The sequence below is a fragment of the Notothenia rossii genome (genome assembly GCF_949606895.1).
Source record: "Notothenia rossii genome assembly, chromosome: 2".
Classification (NCBI taxonomy): Eukaryota; Metazoa; Chordata; class Actinopteri; order Perciformes; family Nototheniidae; genus Notothenia; species Notothenia rossii.
In genome coordinates, this window is record NC_136904.1 from 23,460,687 (window position 1) to 23,483,144 (window position 22,458).

Below are 22,458 nucleotides of genomic sequence, written 5' to 3' on the forward strand. Positions count from 1 at the left end.
CCAAGGCAGGACGAGCAGACCTGGTGTGAGTCCGTGCTTGAAATCTTAAACCCGCAGCCGCAGAGTCGAGTCTTCGAGCCTCCGTCTCCTCCGGTGTGAGGGAGAGAAGGGTCCATCCTTGTTAGCCGGGGTGTCGGCGTGGAGGGAGAAACTAGTAACAGGTATGTTACCGTTTGAAAGAGAAAATCAAAACCTCAACGTTATTGCGAAAGGAAAAAACGGCGGGCAGATTTTTTAATATTAACTGGTGTGTTAATATCTTTTATCCCCGTCTCCTCTGGTGTGAGGGAGAGAAGAATCTGTCCTCGCTCGCCTGGGTGTCGGCGTGGAGGGATAAACTAGTAACAGGTACGCTACTGTTAGAAGAAAAATCAAAACCTTACCGTTATTCCGAAAGAAAAAAACGGCGTGGCAGATTTCAATATTAACTGGTATGTTCAATCTTCTTGCAAAGCAAGAGTAGCCGGCAAGCGCCCGTCGACCGAAAGTTAGCTTGTGGTTCAGTCTGTGGACAGTTAATCTAGCCCGGCTACTGATATTTTGAGATGTGCTCCGAAGCGAGAAGAGGTGTTTGAATGACGCTGCGATGTAGCGCAAGCTACTTAAAGGGTGGGTGGATTCCCTGACGTAGACATCAAGATCACCAGCCAATCAGGAATGGCGTAATGAGATTGATGCTTCTGTTTGCATACGCGTTGAGGCGCATCCCATAGTGAGACATCGAACAGAGTGTTATGAATGAGAACAAGTGGTGGTGGACTGTTGCTAGCTTGCTGAGCTCTCACCGTCCCTAAAGAAAAACATGCATCACAACCACAATTTGAATAACGTTTGCAGTGAGTAGGGTGACTTCATGTAAGCCTACGCAAAATTGATATGGACGTTTATAGTCATGTAGAAAAGAGGTTTTATTTGTGTGTCTGTATATGGATAGTGTTAATCGATGCAACCAAGCACACTGAAAAGATGAGCTGGACTTCCCGCTGCATGAGAGAGGAGACAGCCTCGGACAGGGAAGAGAAAAATGTGCTGCCCTATAGACTAGACAGAATTTCAGAAAATGTGCTTATTTAAAGTGCTGAAGGCATTTTGTGTGTATTTATGCTATACAACATTACTAGGGGTATTAAGGGGTGCTGAATCCAAATCCGCTGTATATGAAGCTCAAAAACTTCCCAGAATGCCTCAAAATTGAGAAATCCAACATAGAAAATATATTTTAAAATATATTTTAGTACATTACTTTTTGACTAAACAAGGTACAAACTAGAATTAAATGTGTTTTTATATGTTTTCACACGTGGAGAATTTAACATACCGTCCTGATTTTGGATCAAATGTGAATACTCAGCTTGAAATCATACATGTATAGCGAAAAAGGTGGTCATTAGTCATAAATAAGTTGCCAGACTCAACCAGGGCTTGCTTAGAGAGTGTATTAATACAATTTTTATTTGGCCACCAAACCATAACGTAAACATGACACGATTAGGCCTACAGTGGAGCAACGGTACCGTCAACAAAGCCCTATAGATGCTTTGATTTGCTCCAATAAAGAACATACTGTATGGTTGGCATTGGAATGTTCAACTCAATAAGATAACAAATTATACTGAAATGGTAAAAACCTCATTCAGGTATCTCATAAAACACCACCATATATCAATGATTACAAAATAATAATAATATTAACAATAATGTAAACATATATTAAAACAACAAATAAACCCAAATTATAGCTTTCAGGCCATCCAGTGTTAACACAATGAAGAAGGAGTGGGCCTGTTAACACCGCCTTTTTTACATCAAACCCTATGGGAAATTGTGTGTTCCTTTGTTACTTTTTTTCTCAGTTATAGGTACACAATTATCCAGTTATGGTTTCAACAATCTGTTAACAACAAACAGTCAGCAGTATGCAGTCTGGCAGGCTGGTATTCTCAATCAGTCCATCATATTTTTATGATCTTGTACACATTGATCACCATCAGCTAATCCTCTATACACATACCTGCAGCGTTGGCTGAGGCATCCCTTGGTACACCCACATGAAGTGAACTCCCTGCAGGCTTTAGGCATAGGTGGCAAAGACAGTAGCCGTGGCACTAACTAACTGACCTTCCTTGTGCATCCATCCCATTTCATCCACTGGAGGAAGATCAGGATGTGGCCTGTGAGCTTGGTTCCAGATTGTCGATGGATAGTGTGAACGCATGATATGAAACTTCACTGCATCTGAGGTTGGTGGAGTCTCTTGAGGACGACCTTTGCAAAACCACTTCACTCTTGCTTTGTTGCATGTATCAACCTCTGGCACACCATACATCTTACAGATACATTTCTCTGTTGATGTCACAATACCTTCTGTGAGAGGGCCCTTCCCAAGGCCAGTAAGATTAGTGTGATGTTGCTCGAACACCTGCCAGGCTGTTTTCTTTCCGTGACTGCTGAACTGAGACACACTATCACAGCCAGTGATGGCATGGAAGGCAAGGAGTGTGTCCACTTGATCATCAGATAATAACTTGCAAATGTCATGTACTGGAAAATACTTTGGATCCTTTGATGTCCCGGCTTTAATGTAGAGATGGGTACATCGAATTCTGTCATGGTGTGGTAAAAGTAGAAGAAGCACGTCTGTGTCACGCGCTGACACAACTATTGTGTCCATTGGAGCCTGGATGCAGTACAAAATCAGACATGTATCAGCCTCCTCGTGGTCAGCCCTTAAAGAGGGGACATAAAGATCTGGATCTGATGACTTGACAGTGGTTGCTTCAGCAAACCCACCTGATACTACAACCACAGGCTCATCTTCTGGGCTGTGTTCTATCAGATGGTTTGAGAGTATTCGAGCGAGATCTGCTTTGTTTTCTCCCAGTGCTGTGAAACTTGACCAGTCTGCTGGAAGTGGAACGGAGTCATTAACGATTTCTCTGCGTACTGGTCGGTGACGCTGTTTACGTTTCGTCCTTGTGCCCGTTTTGATGGATTTGACATGGTACCTGTCAAAGACTACATCAACCCTCTGGTACTTCTCTCCCATCTTCAACACCGTCTCAGCAAACTTGTTGGCATAGTCGCCAAATGTTGTAGTGTCAGGCGGCTTCCCAAGTGCCATTACAAGTGCTTGGCCATCAATAGCCAGGCAGCTGGGTTCCTGAAGGGGCACATCTGCAGGCGCTTGGACATGTTTTGTCAGTATATTTGCTAAAACAGACTTGTTGGTGGAATGTAGACTGCCATTAGTTGCTGCCAGAGATGGCGGGATGGGCATGAGTTCATGCTGGAGGACATTTTCCAGGTCTACCTTACGACCTGCTCTGTAAGCTGTGACTAGCCTTTGTAGAATCTGCCTGTCCACTTTGGTGGTGTTTTGCATGTTCTTGGAAAGTTGCAAAGCAGAGATTCTTGAATCTCCAGTGTGACCACTTCCTTGTTGATTATGTTCTTGAGTGTGTCCCCACCATCTTGAAACACACAGTGCTCTTTCAATGATACACATATTTTGCTTTCATCCCCGTCATCTCTATCCATTCTACTCTTTGTGCACTCAGTGTGTGTGTAATCATCGTCTTCATCATCTGTTGTCAGTCTCAGCATTGCTTTTGTCTGAGAAGCTATGACTGTTCTCAGATTATATGACAATTTCCATCTACTGCGGGATGTTGCTATCCTGGTGATTCCCACTAAACCACCACTCTTTTTTCCTGTAGCGTTTTTATCCACTCAGTACTTTGATCCGCTGAAACCTGATTGAAGCGTCAATCACTGCGTTTCACCACGAAGTTGCCTTTCTGAAACTCGAGGAGGATTTCTGGTGGGAGAGCAGATATCTCAGGTAAACAGTACCCCATCTGGTGTCGTTTATATGATCGTACCTGAAGAAAAAGGGCAGCATACGTTTGAAAGCATACAGGTGGAGATCCCACAATCCATCACGTTGCGCTCTTGTGAAGCAGAGTACGATGCTGACCATAGTCATGTAGTCCCACCAGAATGCTGCATTCGGGTCATCAACTGCAAGCGATGCAGCAAACTCTTTCATGGGCTGCTGGAATCTGTCTGTAGTCAGTTTGTCGACCATCTGCGCGATGTGGTCAGCATCTACGGAATGGCAGAGATCTGAGAGTTCAGCTCTCAGTGTAACATCAACCTCATCCAGATATGTGTAGGGTAAGTTTGTGGGTCTTTATGGAATATGGCACGTGCATACCTCTTTCCTGCCATGACATGCTGAGCAGCATTAGCTCCCAGTAGATCACACTTGACCCATAGCTCGCTCAGGCCAGAACCAACCATGTGTTGTCCTATCACACCCAGGAAGTTCATGGCAATGTGAAGGCCTCCAAGGCACGTCCTTGTATTCTTCTACTGACCACTTTAGTTCTAGCAACTTCGGATAAAGTGCCTTGTCCACTGTCAGAATGACATGCTGTTATTCCATTGATTTGGAGATATGAAGCATTCACTTGACAACTGTTTTCAGTGTATCAAGTTCAGATGCAGGGGCTTGGATGACAGGTAGGAAGTAGTTTTCTCTGGGTTGACTGTGCTTGCCTTTTGATTGTACAATATCCAGGAAGGCATTGGTTTTTTAGATGTCCTGGACATGAAGAAGGCCATGTCTGTAGCTTGTGCTTTCTGTGCTGCTGGACATTGTTCAGGATGACTGTGTGAAACAGTCTTCTGCTAATACACCGCTGAATGGGTGCTCTGTGATTTCTTTTTGGTTTTCTTTTTTTGCTTTTGTGGGTGGGGGGTCAATAGTGGGGAAGGCAAAGGTTCCATCACAGCACATTTGAAACATTTAACCTCAAAACAATATACAACGTAAGTAAAAGTAGCCTGATAATAATAATAATGGCTGAGTAATTATTCATAGTTAAAAACTACTATTTTGCAATATATATGAGATCTAAGCAGTTTATTCACATTACATCTCAACTCTGAACATGGCATCAGATTGCCCATGTAGGAGAACTTACAAAAGCACATTTAATTCAAGTTTGTACCTTGTTTAGTCAAAAAGATATACTTAAAATAGATTTCAGGCTGGTCCATGTTGGATTTCTCAATTTTGAGAATTTGTTTTGCTTCATATACAGCAGATTTGGATTCAGCCCCCCTTAATACCCCTAGAAAAGTTGTATCGCATAAATAAACACAAAATGCCCTCGGGGTTCAGATTTTGTGAAAATTGACCCTGTCTACTAGGCAAGATTTTAGCTGGCATGACCACCAAAGCAGAAAGGTATGGACACAAGATGTGGGCAACTGTGTTTAGTTTCCTATCCATTTGAACATGATTTAGGTGGGGGGGGGGGGGGGGGGGGGGGGGGGCTCCCCTCCTCTAGGGGGGTCCGGGGGCATGCACCCCCGGGAAGACTTTTTTTTTTAATATTGAAGTTAAAAGCATCAATCTGGTGGACTTTGAGAGCAACATTATGAAATCTATGGATGCATCTCTCAACACCAGTGGTGTAGTGGGGATTTTTTTACTGGGGGGACTTAATTAGGTAATCCCAAACAATGCCACACAAGTGCGCACGCGCGCAGTGCACTCACAAAACGGACAGACGGGTCCACAGAAACTACTGGTATGCTTAGTCCTACTTTATTTACTGTACTGAAAAAAGCAGACGGCGCTGCGCTCAACACACACACAGACTCAAAACCATGGACACACCGGCACATAAGTAACATAAACAAGGTATAGGCCTAAATTGCATAAACTACAGTATTGCAACTAAGCAGACCTCTCTCTCTCTCAATCTATTTAAAACTCATAACAAACAAACAAAATTCCCAAAGTTGTCCTGAAATTAACTTATTAAATCAACGAAACGAAACATATAGCCTACTTATGCAAACAACATTGAATCTGGACTTGTAGTTAGGGAAAGTTAGGTATTTTTTTGGCCATATCGTGAAATAATTTATTACCAATAGCTTTTTTTACCATATGTCCCTATAGGTGTCTAGTAACATCTCCCAATTTATCCACAGCCAAATCCTCTGGGAATCGCCTTGAGAGCCAATCAAAGTTGGGGTGCCCAGAGGGCCTGGGTAAAAATAGTGAAAACATTTTTTCTACCAAAAGTGACTTTTGAGATGTCTAACTATGGTTTTTTAGGGGTGCTGAATCTATCCCAGCCATTAGTTTTGAGTCAAAATGACTCCTTAACCCTGAAATATTGATCTGTCAAATTTAACCTATGGATTTGGGGTGAAAAATGTATTCTACACATTGAATAATCCACTCTGAATTTAAAAGACACTACAGTAATGACATCTGCTAGGTACGTGCTCAGTATAATTACTTCTCTGCACGTGGAGAATATCAAGGTAGAGGTATTTTGCAGCTGATTTTATTCAAAGCGTGCAGATTGAACCCAGGCCTCCCGTATACCAGTCGAAGACACTAACCACTGCTCCAACACGCCCACAACAAAGTTACTTTCTGACATGGTAAGTAAATAATTTTGCTTTCTAAAGTTTAGTTGGCTATACATTTATTTATAGGCCCATGCATCATTTTTATCTCTTAGTTACAGCCTAAAATGAATGTTGCTAGCTAGCATCCAGCTTAAGTTAGCTAACATTAGGCTAATATCAAATCTAGTACCTTAGCTAAATAAACCATTATAAATAGTCTCTGTGTCATTGATCAACATTAATTGTGTTGTAAATTGTGTCATTTTATAGTGGGCTCACTATATGATTCAAAGTGAGATTATTGTTCATAGTTACACATAATCTATTAATGTGGCTGTGTGGACCCATTCTGCATGATATGTTTGATAAGTCTTGCCTTTGCCTTGCCTTGCCTAGTAAACAAAAAGAAAAAGTAATTGTTCACCGAGCTGTCTTGTCTTTTTAGGACAGTATGGAAGTTGATACCACAAATTGTCATGGTTTGAGGTGCTTCATCTGTGGTGGTCCTGGGACTGAAATGCAAAAACTCTCAAAAGTCACTCACAAAGGTTATCAGCAGCTATTATCTTATTCTGAGATCGTAGATGATGCAATGCTGATCAACAGACTACATGAGGACTGGAATGATGGAGATGACCCCAAGCTGAAGTACCATTTGGATTGTAGAACCGAGTTGTACCATCGTTCGAGAAGTGTATCCATTGCGAAACGTTCAGGTTTTCTTTTTCATTATGTCAATGTTGTTGCCACTTTCTGTCAATCATTCCGTTCAACTCATCATTTCAATCCAATACATTTTGTGGCATGAATAAAAGCTCACGAAATTGTCTTTCATCCATCCAAAGGACAAGATGCTCAAGACCAACGATCAGACAGGATGAAAAGACGCAGCGTACTGTCTGGGCCAAGTACTTCAAGTGCTGGTAGCTCCACATTCCAAACCCCATCAGCACACCTGGTCTACCGTGATGTTTGTATCCTCTGCAATAAGAGCATCAATGTTGAAATGCTTGTAAAATACCCTAGTAAGTTGCCTGTCTTCTACATTCTCATGAATGAGTTTGAAAGGTCTTTCTTTTTTTTCAAATTAAAACTCTCTTTAGTAAATCATATATGTGGCTATAACCCAGACACAGCCCGGAAGTTGTATCGTGCACCTGACAATCGCTTCCAGGACAGACTGAAAAGGAATTTGTTGGAGACAGCTGTGAGACGAGGAGATGCCTGGGGAGTTGAAGTTGCTGGTCGCCTGTCTGGAATAATAGATTTGGTAGCTGAAGAGGCACTGTATCATCTTCGGTGCAGGTCCCAGTTCGAGAACCCAGTTACAAACTCTGGGGTAATATATTTTTTTCAAGACCAGAAGTCCCAGACTCTGTAGACAAGGTTCTGAAGCCAATCATTTCAATTAAAAGTTGTTTTTCCCCCACAGGTCGGACGGCCTACAGATGAGGAGAGGCAGTTGCTGTTTGAGAAACTGTGCAAATGGATGGATGAAGAAGTGGAGCATGGTGTAACAAGTCTCGCTGAGATCCACATGAAGATGGAAGAACTTGACCCCACGGAGGACAAAAGTCTCACATATGGACGGATGTATCTTAAAAAAAAGCTTCAGGAACATTATGAGGAGTCTCTCTGTTTCACATTAGATGAGGGAGGAAGATTCATTGTGTGGCTAAAAGACACTACAGAGGCAATCCTCCGAGACTACCATCAGCAGGTCATCAACCCCTCACAAACCATGGATGATTCTGCACTTAAAGACCTCATAATTTCCACTGCCATTCATCTGATCTGTGGAGACTTGGCAAGAGTTTCACTCGACACAAAGCAGTATCTCTCAGTAGACAGCATGACCAATACACAGAGCCAACTTGCTCTGATTCCTGACAGCCTCAAGCAGTTGCTGAAGGCAATTGTAAAAACTGACGAAAAGGTGGCAATGTGGGGACAGAACCTGCTGAAAGCATACCGCCCTCGATCAGGAGTTATGCCCTCCCAACTTGGACTTACAATTCAGCTTGACCACATGTTTGGATCAAAGTGGTTGATTGACCGTATTCATCACTTAGGATACTCTGAATCATATGTTGAGCTCCATCACTACAAGTATTGTTACTTGAACGTGAAAAATGGATGTGGTAGCATGGACCAGGATACCATAATCACAGATGAAGATGGTATAGATGTTGTGGAGCATGAGGAAGCAGAGGTCGATGCAGTCCTATCTGCAGAACAGCCAGAGGAGCAAGAGGAGAGTGGTTCTGGAATGCATGAAGAGAATCAGCAAACATTTGCCCTCTTTGTTCCTGCCGATAGCACTGTTCATCAATGTGTTGGTGATAATATAGATCTCAACATTGCCTCACTACAAGGAAACACAGCATTCCATGCAATGGGCATGATCAGAGTAACTTCTCCTGCTCCAGCAACAAGACAACATGAGCTTCACACAACCATACCAAGGAGGAACATGGCAGTTGAGGAAAAGGTAGCAACTCTCAAAGCAACAGAGGTGAAAATACTGTCCTTTGTACCAAAAAACAAAGCAGGATTGGCAGACATCCGTTTGGTTCCCATAGCTGATCTCCACCAAGACCCTCCGGTTTTGAAGTCAGGGGACATTGGTTGGATGGCAGGATGGGCTATCAAGAATTACAACGCCACATTTGAACATCCGAACTGGAATGGCTTCATGAAATCCATACATCAAACTGAATGCAGGAAAAAGTCCCTCATTGAGTTTCTTCCAATCATTGAGGGTGACCCAAACGAGTACAGAACCATCTACACTACTCTAATGGAGTGCCTACGCAGCGGTCAGTCTCCTGCTGTCATCACATTTGACATGCCAATATGGCTGAAAGCAACTCAGATAGTTCTCCAGTCTGACTTGCCCATCATCACTAGACTAGGAGGGTTTCATCTCCTGAAAAGCTTCCTGGGCTCTATTGGGGTTATTATGGCAGACTCAGGGCTGCAAGAGCTGATACAGCTAGTTTACCCAGGCAGCAACACTGCAGAACACATTCTCTCAGGCAGGGCTTATGCTAAGGCCATCCGGTTCCACCTTCTTGCATCAGCGGCAATTACCAAGTTTTTGCTGAAAGATGTTGCGTTCAGCGAGCAGGACTATGAAGACATGGAGAACTTCATCAGGACTGCAAAAGAAATGAAAAGAGGTAATTTGACCTTTCCCTAATCTGTGTCTCAAACTATCTCGGAGTATGCCGAATTATATTTTCTCATTATGTAGTAATACAATTAAAACTGTCTATCTCTAACAGGTTCCATGGACAAACCAAGGATAGTCACTGTGTTCAAGGAGAGGATGGAGGAGAGGTTGAAGACTTTGTCTAAGGCTGGAAGAACACCTGCACTCTGGGTCTGGTACTATGGCAGAATCGATCTAATCAAGGTATTTATCAGGAGTGAGCATGTCCCAGACCACACAGGTCACCTCAGCTGCATCATTGGAATGCTGAACACCTTTGCAGCAGCAGGGCACCATCAGTACGCAAAGGGAGCAAGGCTCTATGTACAACTAATGCAGCAGCGACAGGACTGTCCCATGTTCCAGGAAACTCTGTCCAAGTTTACTGTGTATGGCAACCATGTAGTCCGGTTCTCAGACCATGAGTGGTCAGGCACCTGGACTGACATCACAATAGAAACCACACTCATGCGTGAGGCCAAATCCTCAGGTGGTTTAAGCAGAGGGCGGTTCCGGAACAAATCTGCTCACAAGTGTTGGGTTCAGACTCTCAACCACTTCTCATTCATTCACCAGGAGCTTGAAGGAGTAATGAACAAACGTAGGGTACCTATCCACACAGACATCACAAAAGCCCAGATGGAGAAAGACAATGACTCTGTTAATGCCATAGTTGGATGGTTGGAGGAAGTCAACCCCTTTGATTCCATACGGGACAGTAAGACCCTGGTATCTTTCTCGACGGGGTTCAGCAGCACTCCTGGGGACTCAGTCAATGCTGATCAGGCAGAGGAGGTTGGCAGAGCCATACAGGCCAAGATGGATGGGAAAACTGTTCTGGATGCAATGGAAACCAAGCACAAGGTCAAGTCATTGGCAAGCCTCAGATCTGCTCCTAAAATCAATGGAGAGAAGCTAATCACTGACTCACTCAAGCTCTTCAACCGCCTCATCATCATTAGTGAGCGTGAAGTCAAGACCAAAGAAGCTTTGCGCTTTGAGTTGACGCCAACACCAATGTCTCTATTTGACAAGAATCAGAAGTTGCGAAAGCCAGACAAGGCTGCCCTAGCAAAGTTCCTGAAGGCTTTTGTGGAGCCTGTTGAAAAACTAACCTGCACAAGCCTGGTGGTTGATGGCGGTTGGCTCCTGCACAGCGTCAAATGGGAGGCTAACCTCACGTGGAAGGACATCACTGAGAGCTACCTCCGGTTTGTGATGTCCATGGGTAGCCAGCACGTCCGGATCACTGTGGTCTTTGATGGATATGGTAGCTCCACCAAGGACCATGACCACCTGAGACGAACCAAGAATGCATGCTGTGACATTCAGATTCGTCCAGACTTAAAAAACATCATTCCGCGGGAAAGGTTTCTTGACAACAAGAACAACAAGGCTCAGCTCATTCTGCTCCTTGCTGAGACCTTCCAAAGAGCTAGGATCAGTGTTCAACTATGCTCTGATGATGCTGACACCTCCATCGTGTCTGCAGCACTAAATGAGGCAATAGAGTCTTCTGTTGAGGTGAGGGCTGAGGACACAGACGTCCTGGTTATGCTGGTCCATCATAGGGCAAACCACCCGGTCTTCCTCACGACAGCTAAAGATACATCTTATGATGTCAGAAAGATTCGAGAGGCACTCCCGGAGAGGTACCGTAAATACCTTATATTCCTACATAGCTTCTCTGGCTGTGATACTGTATCAGCAATTTCTGGGTTTAGCAAACCAACGTTGCTCAGCAAGCTCTGCCAGACTGACAAATCAGAGCGGGCCATGGATGTGTTCTGTGACATCAGAGCCAAGAAAAGTGACATCATCGAAGCTGGCTGCGAACTGTTCAAGAACATATTCCGTGGTAATCCATCTGGAGATTTGGAAGATTTAAGATTTGATATCTTCAGCAAGCGGGCGGCAGCTGGGAGCATCAAGCCTGAGAAACTGCCTCCAACTACAGGAGCTGCAGCACAGCACTCACTGCGGGCATATCTCCAGACCAGAGATTGGCTAATGCTACAAAGTCCATCTTTGGATGTCCTTGAGTATGGATGGAAACAAGGAAAACATGGTTATGAACCAGTCCCTACAACAGATCCCATGGCACCAGATTACCTTCTGAAGTTAGTCTGCTGCAACTGCGCAGGTGACTGTGGCACTCTCAGGTGCTGCTGTAAAAAGCAAGGAGTCAAATGTATTTCTGCTTGTGGGAACTGTCATGGTAACTCTTGCCAGAACATCAACCAGCCAGATGATAATAATAGTGAGGGAGATGCAGGGGAGTTTGATGAGGTTTGTTAAAATGTCAACTAATAACGCTAGTTTTGATTTGCAATTGTTCAATAAAACCACTTTTTATGGATTGTTTATGGAGTTGGAGTCATTTTTACTCAAAACCAATGACTGGGACAGATTCAGCACCCCTAAAAACCCCTAGTTAGACATCTCAAAAGTCACTTTTGGTAGAAACATTTTTTTCACTATTTTTACCCACGCCCTATGGGCACCCTAACTTTGATTGGCTCTCAAGGCAATTCCCAGAGGATTTGGCTGTGGATAAATCGGGAGGTGTTACTAGACACCTATAGGAACATATGGTAAAAAAAGCTATTGGTAATAAATTATTTCACGATATGGCTAAAAAAATACCTAACTTTCCCTAACTATTGAAATTATTCTGATTATAAATCAGACCTAGCCTACAATGCAAATAAGCAGACAGCGCTGCTTTTCTCACACACACACACACACACACACACACACACACACACACACACACACACACACACACACACACACACACACACACACACACACACACACACACACACACACACACACACACACACACACACACACACACACACACACACACACACACACACCTTGCGTTTTGAAGACTGATACATTCGGAATGGATGAACAATCTTTGCAGCCCAGTTTCCCAGCTTTGCCTTCTATCCACGGGTATTCCTCTTGTTTCCTCCGCCACATCTCCTCCGTCCATACCTCTGGCTCTGGGAAAGGTGAGCTTGAGCGAGTCAGGGGGACGTTGCTAGCGCAGCTAACGTTCACGTGAAAGCTAGCATTATCCACGTCTTTAGGCGGCTCTTCTGATGATGTAGTGCTAGTAGCAGCTTCACTTGTAGCTTCGGTGCTGCTAGCCTCTTTCTTCTTGTGAATTATATTCTTTTTAGAAAAGAATTAAAGTAAAAAATGTTTTCCTTCCATTATAGAGCTTTTTTGTTAGCTTTCTTGAGGGAAACAGCTGCCGCAAAATCGGCGGGCGGCGAGCTTCCTTGCCGGGTGTGTCATGAACACCTCCCCAGTGGGTGTGTCACTGACACACCTCCAGCTCACCGCAGGGTCACGAGCCTGATGACGAATCATAATTTTTTAAGGAAATCGTTTTTATTTTGTATTATAATTACAGTGAAATGTATTGTGTTTTTGTCATTATTACAACAAATACACACTTGCAACTGATAACACTGGCAATGATTTTATATTTATTAGACTATTAAAAAAAAGATCATGCTCCAAATAAGTGGGGGTACGGCGTACCCCCGCGTCCAACGCCCACTACACCAATGCTCAACACCCATATGAAACAGAACTGTAAGCAGATTTTCTTTTTCTTTATGGATATTTTACAAATCACTCCACTTTCAAACTGTATTCTTGTTTATTAAAAACAACTTTTTTGTACTGTCATGTAGTATTGTATACCTGTTTTTCACCTATTCTCTTATTTTTTTATAACTATAATGATCATATAAAGGTGTGCCTTTACCTCACTGAGCTGAGGTTATCAGAGCTGCTCAGTCTTTCAGGAGAGAGCTCTCAAAAGCTCTCCCCCCGCGGCCACTTACACAGTAAATTCCAATGTTAATAAAAGCACACAGAAGCTGTGTACGTTTTATGGGAGCTTGATTTATTTTAAATTAACACAAATACAAAATTAAAACCTATAATTGCACACTAAAACCATTATTTAAAAAAAAGAACAATTTCACATAAACCTCTGGTTTTTACTGGGGCTGGGGCAGTTCAACTTGATTGGGGGGGGGGGGGGGTGTGTGCCATAGTTTATGGGCGCTGTACGCAATATAGGCGTAGTTCTGTTAGTATAAGATAATAAGGTGTACTTTGTTGATCCAAAATCTGGAAATTGTTTTAACATTTTTTTTTTTAATTTCTAACTTTTTTTCCCCCAAATTTTCGGCGCCCCCTATGGGTTGATGCGCCCTTAGCATTCGCCTATACTGCCTATGCCGAGGGCCAGCCCTGGCCCTGGATCACGTGTCTCCACCACACCGCTGGAAAGAGGGCGTGACCTGTGCTCTAGCAGCCTCAGGGTTTTCCATGAACAGTGAGTACTGATTTAACATTTTTGGGGATTAAAATGAGCCCCCACATGTGCACCAAGGATATGATATTGAGCAAGGGCCTTTTCACATTAACAACCAAAAACACATTTTTACAGTAGAAAAATATAACCATGGTTAATTTGAACCAAAGTCAACATCTTTTGTCGATCAAGGTTTGGCTGTAAGGAAGTAAGGAGTAGGAAACTCCAGACCAAAAAAGATTCATGTGAAAGGGCCCTACAGTACGTTTATCCATGTCCAGGTATTCACATGTGATTTTATTTAAATTGTATTCCTAGGGAATAAAGAAGGAATTAAACACATTCAACATTCAATAGGGCTTAGGCTAATACAAAAGACTTTGTTTCAATTATCGTATCTGTTTATGGATACATAATTGATTCTGTCATGATTTTTTTTTCATATTGTTGTCCCTAGATAGTTCATAGTAGAAAGCAATAGGAACTGAAATATAATGTAATGGAACAAAGGTGCAACATTTGATTTGTGTCTTTAGTAAATCACGTCTATGGTCTGAGCCTCAATCCATTAGTGTCTCTGCAGGCATTCGTTTGCTTTATTGTATTAAAGTACTGAGACAATTATCATTGATATCAGCATGCTTTATGTACAGTCCAGTATACAAAATATAACCTACATATGTATCTGTTGATACTCCTCGTGTATTTTGAAACATAATGATCACTTATATCCTCCGCAATACTGGTTGTAGACACAACTTCATATAATTTTGTTTGCTTTAATACCTGCTGCATCAAACAACTCGATTTACATTTACACAGGTAATTTGTGCTCCATATTCATTTGCTATTAGCTTAATTTATAATTTGTTGTACCAATTGAATCTGTTTTTACTTCTGGCTTAAAAGGTAACAGTATTTGCTCAGCTGTGCTTTGGAATTAGCATCCAGGCACACGCACCAGATTGTGAGCCCAGACCTTTCCAACGGGCCATGCCTGCAGTGGTGTATATGAAAGCAAAGGCATGGAGCAGCATCATCTGCTGGGATAAGCCAGATCAAATGATAGCTTCCAATTTGCCAAAATCATTAATTTCACATGCTGGCAAGAAAGTCCTTGTGGCTACTGAATGAGAAATGTTTTCAATCAAAAATTCAAATTCTTATTCAATCATCACTGCCATTGGAGGACTAGGCATCAGTATTCACCACCAGAACAGGGAATTGCTTTTGAACACAGACACAACAGAAACTAAATACCCTTTAACAATACAGAACTTTGCAGATGTGGTTAAAAAAAGAAATATATGTATATTTATTTTTTTCAATCTTGTATTCTTCAAAGTGAATTCCCTTGGATCTACCAAGTACAATTATGTGTGTACATGTGAGAGCTACCTTTTTAACCTGTAATCGTGGACCTGTGCTGACATTTTAAAGTGAGTGAATTTAAGCAAAAAAATGTTTAATAGTCAGGAAAAGGCTAAATTAAGACTACTGGAACCCTATTAGTTATTGTGTACGTTTCACGACATCCACATTATAGCTATCATTAATTTCATAATTTAATAGATGAAGCATATAGAAATCTTCCTCAGATAATGGTTGCTTACTGGCCGGCCTGACATCCTGCACCCTACAATGAATATTGTGAAGTATTGAAGTGAATTTTTTACCTTTGAAACATATGTGGAACAAAATGTATGCTTACTCACATTTTAGTTGTCCCTTTTATGTTTATCTATGTGCAACCTGATTGTGCTGCACCTGGCTTTAGTCTGCTAACAGTGAAAATAGGATTGGTAACATGTTACATAGAGTTGGTTACATTGCTGACACATTTTTAGGATTGATTGTGGTCAGTGTCAAGTGGGGTGGTGGTTGAGGTGACGCGCCTTTGTGACGTGCAACAACATTAACATTAACCTTTCTGTTGGTCGCTTGTTAGCAGACCATTCACGCGATGGCAGAGGGAACAGGTACAGGCAGGGCCCATAGTGATAGCCCTATAGTTTAAATCTACTACCCACAAATAAACATTCTGTATGGACATGGTTTACTATTTAAAACAAATTGTAAATGTATTTAGGAACTAGGGCTGAACGATTAACCTTTTTTTAATCAAAATCGCGAATCGCGTACCTAATCACAAAGCCTGCAATTTATTTATTTTTTGTTCTTCTTGTGTGTCAGTCATCCACACCACATGTACCACCCATTGTTAACCAATCAGAAGTGGCCCATGATAGAAGGTGATAGACAGATTGATCCAATCGCCTGCCAAGTATTTTTGAAATACTTTTCCAAATGGCTTCCAATGGAGCTTTCCTAGATGGTTTGGTGAAACAAACCATCTGAGTCAGGTTAGTAAGGCTACATCACATGTTTTACATCTATTACAGGGTGAATCTTAAACTGAAGCTTGACTTTAAAGCTACCCAACGGAAGTTTCATGTAAGTTTAGTTCTTTCACTCGTAGCTCGGGGTGCTAGAGTCGGGAGCATGTTGATGCGACCTTCCTAGCCGGAGATATGGCCGCATTTTACAATAAACTTCCATTGGGTCGCTTAAAAACAAATATCGCAAATCGAATCGGAATCGCAATATTTGTCAGAAAAATCGCAATTAGATTAGGAACCTATCCATGTGATTTTAAGTGGGGGTGGACCTCAATTCCTCTAGAGGGGTCCGGGGGCATGTTCCCCCGGTAAGATTTTTTATTTTATTTTGGAGTTATATGCATCAGTCTGGTGCACTTTGATGGGGAAATAAAGAGACTAGATCTATGGGAACACCTATATGAAACAGAACTGTGTACATTTCAATAATCATAAAATCATGGCCATAACCAATAACATATCATTTCCAATATGACAAAACACTGAAACTTGTTTATTTATTTATTTTTGGTTCATTTATAGTTGTGAGTGTGTCTGTGCTCCTGAATCAGCCTCTCCTGTCTCCCTCCTCTCCCCCCTGCTCCTCTTTGAGGCAGCAGCAAAGACCAGTTTTTGCTCTCAACAAGTTTTAAAAGTGTATCCTTTTTTCACCTAGTTCACTTTTTATTTTTTTATTCATGCATATTTTACTAATCACTCCCCCCTCAAATGGAAATATGTGTTTACATAAATGGTGACCAAACCGTTTGAGACCCACTGAGAACTTAGACAAAGTTAACTATCTAAACACTCAGAGAGTCCTTTACCTCACCTGAGCTGAGGTTATCCCGAGCTTGAATGGCACACAGAGACCAATCAAGGACTTTGATTTCTGATCTGTATGACAGTGGCCATGTCGGCAGGCCACATCATGTGTTCACAACATACAAAAAAATAAAGAAAAAAATCCTCAGTCCAGCAGGCCACTTAACAGGCCAGGCCATCGGGAAACCCCCCAGTCCTCCAGATGGCCAGTCCGGGACTGGGTACAGGAGAGGTAGAGCGAGGGATCATTGTCCACAAGTGAATCGATCGCAGATGGCGTCGTGTTTGCGGACAAAAAAAAACAAAAAATGGGTCGTGAAATATACTTGGGCGGCCGTTAATATACCTGGGCGGCCCGCCCAAATAAAGTCTATGTGTGGGAAACCCTCAGATAAAAAAATGTTCTTTCCCATTTTAATCATGTGTTGGTCTTAGTCTGGCTGAACCTTTTAGACTGGTTGTTTAACAGTGCAATAACAGAGATGTGGCATAAATGACCAGTCCCAGTTTGGTCTCCTGTATGTTAAGAACAAAGTTTGTTTGTTTCGAGAAATGTGCTGAGCGTTGGCAAAGTTAACAGGGTTGAGCTAACAAGAGTAGCTGTTCATGCAGCACCAAGAGCTCGCTGTAAAGGTGGTTTCTCAGCTTCTGTTTGTGGTATGCGGATAGCCAGCATTTACCAGCTGGTGAATCACAGCTTCTAACATAGTTAAGATTTCTCAGTTTTGCTCAGATAGTTTGTGAATATTGTTTTCCACCTCAGGCTTCTGCTGTTGAACCAATGGTTAATAGGGCAAGAGGTCTCAAGTATCATGTAGGTTGATAGCCTTCACTTTTCTATGCTGTTTGTCTATCATAGGGATAATCTTTGTACAATAACGTTTGTATTCAGCTTTCTATTACTTTACTTCTCGAATTTTATTCTGCCACCTGGTTTTAGTTGTTTGCACTGCAGTAGGAAACTCAAATCACCATATACCTCGAAACAGTAATGATCTCCTTTGTAAAATCTATTTTTTAAATAAATATTTTTTGGAGAAAATAATTGCGATTCCTGGGAAACTGGATGAGGATGTCATACATTTAAATTCAAGCAAAACACATTTATAGAGTGAAGTAGTATTGCACAGCAATCCATAATGTTATGTGACTCTCTCTCCTCCTTTAGTTTCAGGCACATTTATGTGGTTTGCAACTCCATTCAAAGAATCTAAGGATTAATTAGCAGCAAAAGTTGATAGCTCTCCATGTTTTCTTCTCTGTCAAAGAACACCATCTGCACTGCCTTCCTGATTAATGAGCAGGTGCAGTAGGAAGCATTTTCATCATGGTGTGGGTTGAGGCAAACAATAAATGAATTTTATTTTTCCAGAATACTGAAACAATATCAATTGAAATTATCTATTCAGTTAATACAAACATATAATACACATAATTGTTATTCCAATTGCATACACATATTTGATTGTTTTTGAAAATGTACTCCACGCATACACTTTCCAGCATTACACAACTTAAAAGCTTCAAAAAACACTATTTTTATTGTGTCCAAACAAACAAACTTTTAAAAATATTTACAAGATCAAATAAGATTAGACAAAAAAAAAATTTGAAACAACAAGAGAGTACCCATTTTGAAAATGTATAATCCAGAGAAAATATCAGTCCAAAAGCGTAATTGAGAATGCAGTTTAGTACTGTGGGAATGTAATTTTTAGGAGACAGGGTTGCCATAATACATTCTGACGAAAAATACAAATTATTATGAATACAAATAAAATAAAAGAAGCCTCCCATGAGTTACTACAAGTGATAAAGTAGATTATTTTAAAAACGTTTTATAGAATAAAAGCTCACTGCTGGACGTTGTAGAAATGCGTGTGTGCACCACGACAAAGGAGCCTCATTCACTTTAGATTGGGGTTGTTTGCGTGGTGCAGACACGTAAATGTAGCAAAGTTTGTGACTCCACCACGCAATGCGGTGTTAAGGAGTCGTGGTGGAGTCATGCATTCTGGTGGGATCAGGTTGTCTGTAGCAGTACTTTCTCGCTAGTACATACGAATATAATTATAATTACAGCAATAGCTACTGGTTATATGGCTGTGAACCTCTAATTATTCTGCCATAGAATATCCTCTGATGACATCACAGTTTAGGCTTTGTTTCCACTTTGCAAGTGTTTCATGTAATAGGAAAATGTTGAAGGTCAAATTAATAATATGTAAATTATCTCTTGAAAATGTACAGAATCGCTCCAGTGCTTACACAGCTGGAAATTGAACATTTGATCTTTAAATTAACTAAACAAGAGTTGCACACCATTAATATTATATAAAAATAAAGTATTTCTAATTGATACAGCACAGGTGTTTGTTAGTCAAGGAGGCTTCATGCAATAAGTTAGGGGCTTGGTTTTTAATTACCTCAGGGATTTGCTCATTTACATTCTGCCTCTAAAAGTCTCTTGTTGATACGTGTGTGTGTGTGTGTGCGTGTGCGTGTGCGTGTGCGTGTGTGTGTGTTTGTGTGTGTGTGTGTGTGTGTGTGTGTGTGTGTGTGTGTATGAGTCTAAGTGTACTGTATATACTCAAAAGTGGTTTGATGAGGGTGTAGGTAAATAATCAATAGAGATTTAATGGGAAACAGGATGTCCTCAGGTAAAATTCAGACCGAAATACTGCATGAAATTCGATCTGTGGGATTACATTATGCGTATTGAATGGAGGAAGGAGAAAAAGTAAGGAAAGGCACTCCATCTTGGCCCTCCTGCAGACTTCTCTTCCTGAAGGTCAGCAAGCTTGTTATAGTGGACACACATTAGACATCCAACTGTGCAGACTTCTCATTAATCTCTTTTTCTCAACTATGGCATAAGAAGGGTCTCAGTAAACTGACGTACATCAACAGACTGCATTGCTGATGTAGAAGTTCACAAGGTGATTCGTCTTAAAATCACAACGGCTCATTCTTTATTTAATAACCAACGGTTTCAAAAATTAGGTCTTCCTCAACCCTCTGGCTGAGAAAAAGCCATGAATCTAAAGGGCCCTCCCACTGGTCAATAAACTTTCATAAAGGTCATCTTTCCTCAAGATTTGTATTGACATATAGCTACATTATTAAACCATACAGAGAGCATGGGAAATGTTTTCAATTCATGTTAAGGGAAGACTACTTCTGTATAGTCTATAACAGGGGTACTCAAACTTTTTTGTTAAAGGTCCACTTGCGAATCTTATACAAGGTCAATGGTCCGGATCAATGCCAGTAAAGTCCCCCCCCACCCCCGGAGCGGAGCAACGAAACTGAAATTAAGAAGCAGTTTTGGCGCGCAATGCCTGGGGCCCCCTTGAGGGGGTTTCCCGACATATCGTTGCAGTAAATTAAAGGGTGTTTCATGTTTTCGTTGCTGTGGACCTTGTTAATCTTTTTTTATGTTCTTTTCTTTTTTAAGAAAATTACATTTTGAAATTGTTACGTTTATTCTGGTTTGTTTTGTGTTTGTATATTTTATTTTAAATGTATTTATTTATTGAATGTTTTGTGAGCTGAGCTGTGTGGTTTTATATTTGATGTATCTCTCTGTACAGTACTTTGGTCTGGAGGTTTTAAAGTGCTATATAAATAAAGTTGGATTGGATTAATCTACTTTATTTGGGGGCCCCCTTCTGGTCCAAGCACTTGCCTGTCGGTAAACGGCGCCCCTGTATACACACACACACATTCAATACATACATACAGTATGATGGCTTGAACTAGTGGGAGAAATGGCACTGTTTGTCTGTAGCCAATGCCTTGAACCTCGGCAAAAATGGCATTAGAAATTCCAGGTAAACTTGTGGTTAACTTGCGGTCTGCAATGCGTGTCACGCTCGCGCACACAAGTAAATATATATGCACGTTCATTCTCACAACGCGTCAGACAATGCACTTTGTGATGTCTTTTATACATAACTGATTGTGCTGTTATGTTAAATGTTTGTTGTTTGTGTCTGGATACTTGTCTGTTGATGTTGGACATGGAGCTGCTGTGACGCAAGTCAAATTTCAGACTTGATCTGACCAATAAAGTACTATCGTATAAATATGTGTCCCCGGTGCGTCGGGGAACTCACGCATCATCAGAAAATAAAACCCTCTCTCTTCTCCTCCATCCCCAAATCCTTTAAAAACAGGGGTACAACGAGCGGATACAGATTTGCTGCCGATCTGACGTCAAATCGGCGGCGGACCCACAGAGAGTTGCTATCAGAAACAATGCCTGACGTGTTTTGGACGTAATCTCGTCTTTGTTTACATTATTAAGCCTCGCTAACACTCAGAGCTAACCTGTACTGTAGAGCACATGTGTTTAAAAAGCAGGAAATAAAAAAAGGAACTCACCTTGTGATAAACCCGCAAGAGAAAAAAATTTGAGCTCCATACTGTTTCAGAAATAATCTTTCATGTGGTTTAGAACAGGATGGTTTTTAATCACAGCAGAATTTAACTTTATCTCCGGTGGAATTCTGATCAGGCATTAGCTCCGCCTCCTCCTTTTTTTTTTTTTAAACTAAGGACCCAAAATCCACGTTTCTCTAACAGGGCTGCAAAAGAGGGGTATGATGAGCAGTATGAGGCATGGCTACAATGGGTGATCTGTTTGGTATTTCAAGCACAAAACTTTACAGACATGTTTTGTATAGGTATGGCCCTACAATATATTTTTCCAATATAGCATGATAGGTCTACTTTAATTTTCATCAGATTCCCCAAAACTTTTTTTTTTTTTTCAAATTCTTTTTTTTCATTTTTTTTGTTGTAATAATGGGACACAGGGTTCGGTCCGGATTGATATGCAGTTCGGTCCGGATCCGGACCTTGGTCCGTAGTTTGAGAAGCCCTGGTCTATAATCACCAACTGACCCCCTGAAATCAACCATATGTTTTGCAGAAATGCATTTATATACATTCATTTAGTGACGGCGCATTAAACTGTGTGACACTGACAACTGTTACCTTGCAACACTTAGATACTTTAAAGACTAGGGCAAAATACCGCACCTGTTTTTATTATCTTTAGTCGTAAATATTCAATAATGGTCAAGAGGCCTGCATTAAACGTGTTAGTTGTATTCATAAATGCTACATTAATGTAAGATGTTTCTATTAATGTTACAGTAAAATAATTAAGCAACTAATTGTTTTAAAAACCTAAATATAAAAATAAAATTCTGACACCAAATCTTAATTGTAGTAAATTATTGTTGTTC

At 41.3% G+C, this 22,458-nt stretch overlaps 2 protein-coding genes across 5 annotated transcripts; one reads left to right on the forward strand and one right to left on the reverse strand.

Annotated features, from left to right (window-relative positions):
* Positions 1 to 1,383: 1,383 nt before the first annotated feature.
* Positions 1,384 to 12,939, reverse strand: LOC307028327 (uncharacterized protein). 2 transcript variants are annotated; one of them, XM_079663258.1, is made up of 3 exons: positions 12,535 to 12,939; positions 3,996 to 4,107; positions 1,384 to 3,881 (listed from the first exon to the last, which is right to left on the reverse strand). In XM_079663258.1, the coding sequence occupies exon 3, from the start codon at positions 3,503 to 3,505 to the stop codon at positions 2,072 to 2,074; it is 1,434 nt and encodes a 477-aa protein (XP_079519384.1). In that variant the 5' UTR covers positions 3,506 to 3,881; positions 3,996 to 4,107; positions 12,535 to 12,939; the 3' UTR covers positions 1,384 to 2,071. The 2 variants fall into 2 exon arrangements, with proteins under 2 accessions (XP_079519384.1, XP_079519383.1); XM_079663257.1 differs by lacking the exon at positions 12,535 to 12,939 and having other exon boundaries at positions 3,977 to 5,121.
* Positions 6,391 to 12,016, forward strand: LOC307028326 (uncharacterized protein). 3 transcript variants are annotated; one of them, XM_079663255.1, is made up of 5 exons: positions 6,391 to 7,154; positions 7,284 to 7,463; positions 7,542 to 7,777; positions 7,871 to 9,620; positions 9,726 to 12,016. In XM_079663255.1, the coding sequence occupies exons 1-5, from the start codon at positions 6,890 to 6,892 to the stop codon at positions 11,948 to 11,950; spliced, it is 4,656 nt and encodes a 1,551-aa protein (XP_079519381.1). In that variant the 5' UTR covers positions 6,391 to 6,889; the 3' UTR covers positions 11,951 to 12,016. The 3 variants fall into 3 exon arrangements, with proteins under 3 accessions (XP_079519381.1, XP_079519382.1, XP_079519380.1); XM_079663256.1 differs by having other exon boundaries at positions 7,569 to 7,777; XM_079663254.1 differs by having other exon boundaries at positions 7,284 to 7,777.
* Positions 12,940 to 22,458: the final 9,519 nt, after the last annotated feature.

Coding starts and splice junctions, on each gene's coding strand:
- LOC307028326 (XM_079663254.1), top strand. CDS start 6,890: ATGGAAGTTGATACCACAAATTGTCATGGTTTGAGGTGCTTCATCTGT. Junction 7,155..7,283: donor ATCCATTGCGAAACGTTCAG/GTTTTCTTTTTC, acceptor ATCCATCCAAAG/GACAAGATGCTCAAGACCAA. Junction 9,621..9,725: donor TGCAAAAGAAATGAAAAGAG/GTAATTTGACCT, acceptor TATCTCTAACAG/GTTCCATGGACAAACCAAGG.
- LOC307028327 (XM_079663258.1), bottom strand. CDS start 3,505: ATGTGTATCATTGAAAGAGCACTGTGTGTTTCAAGATGGTGGGGACAC.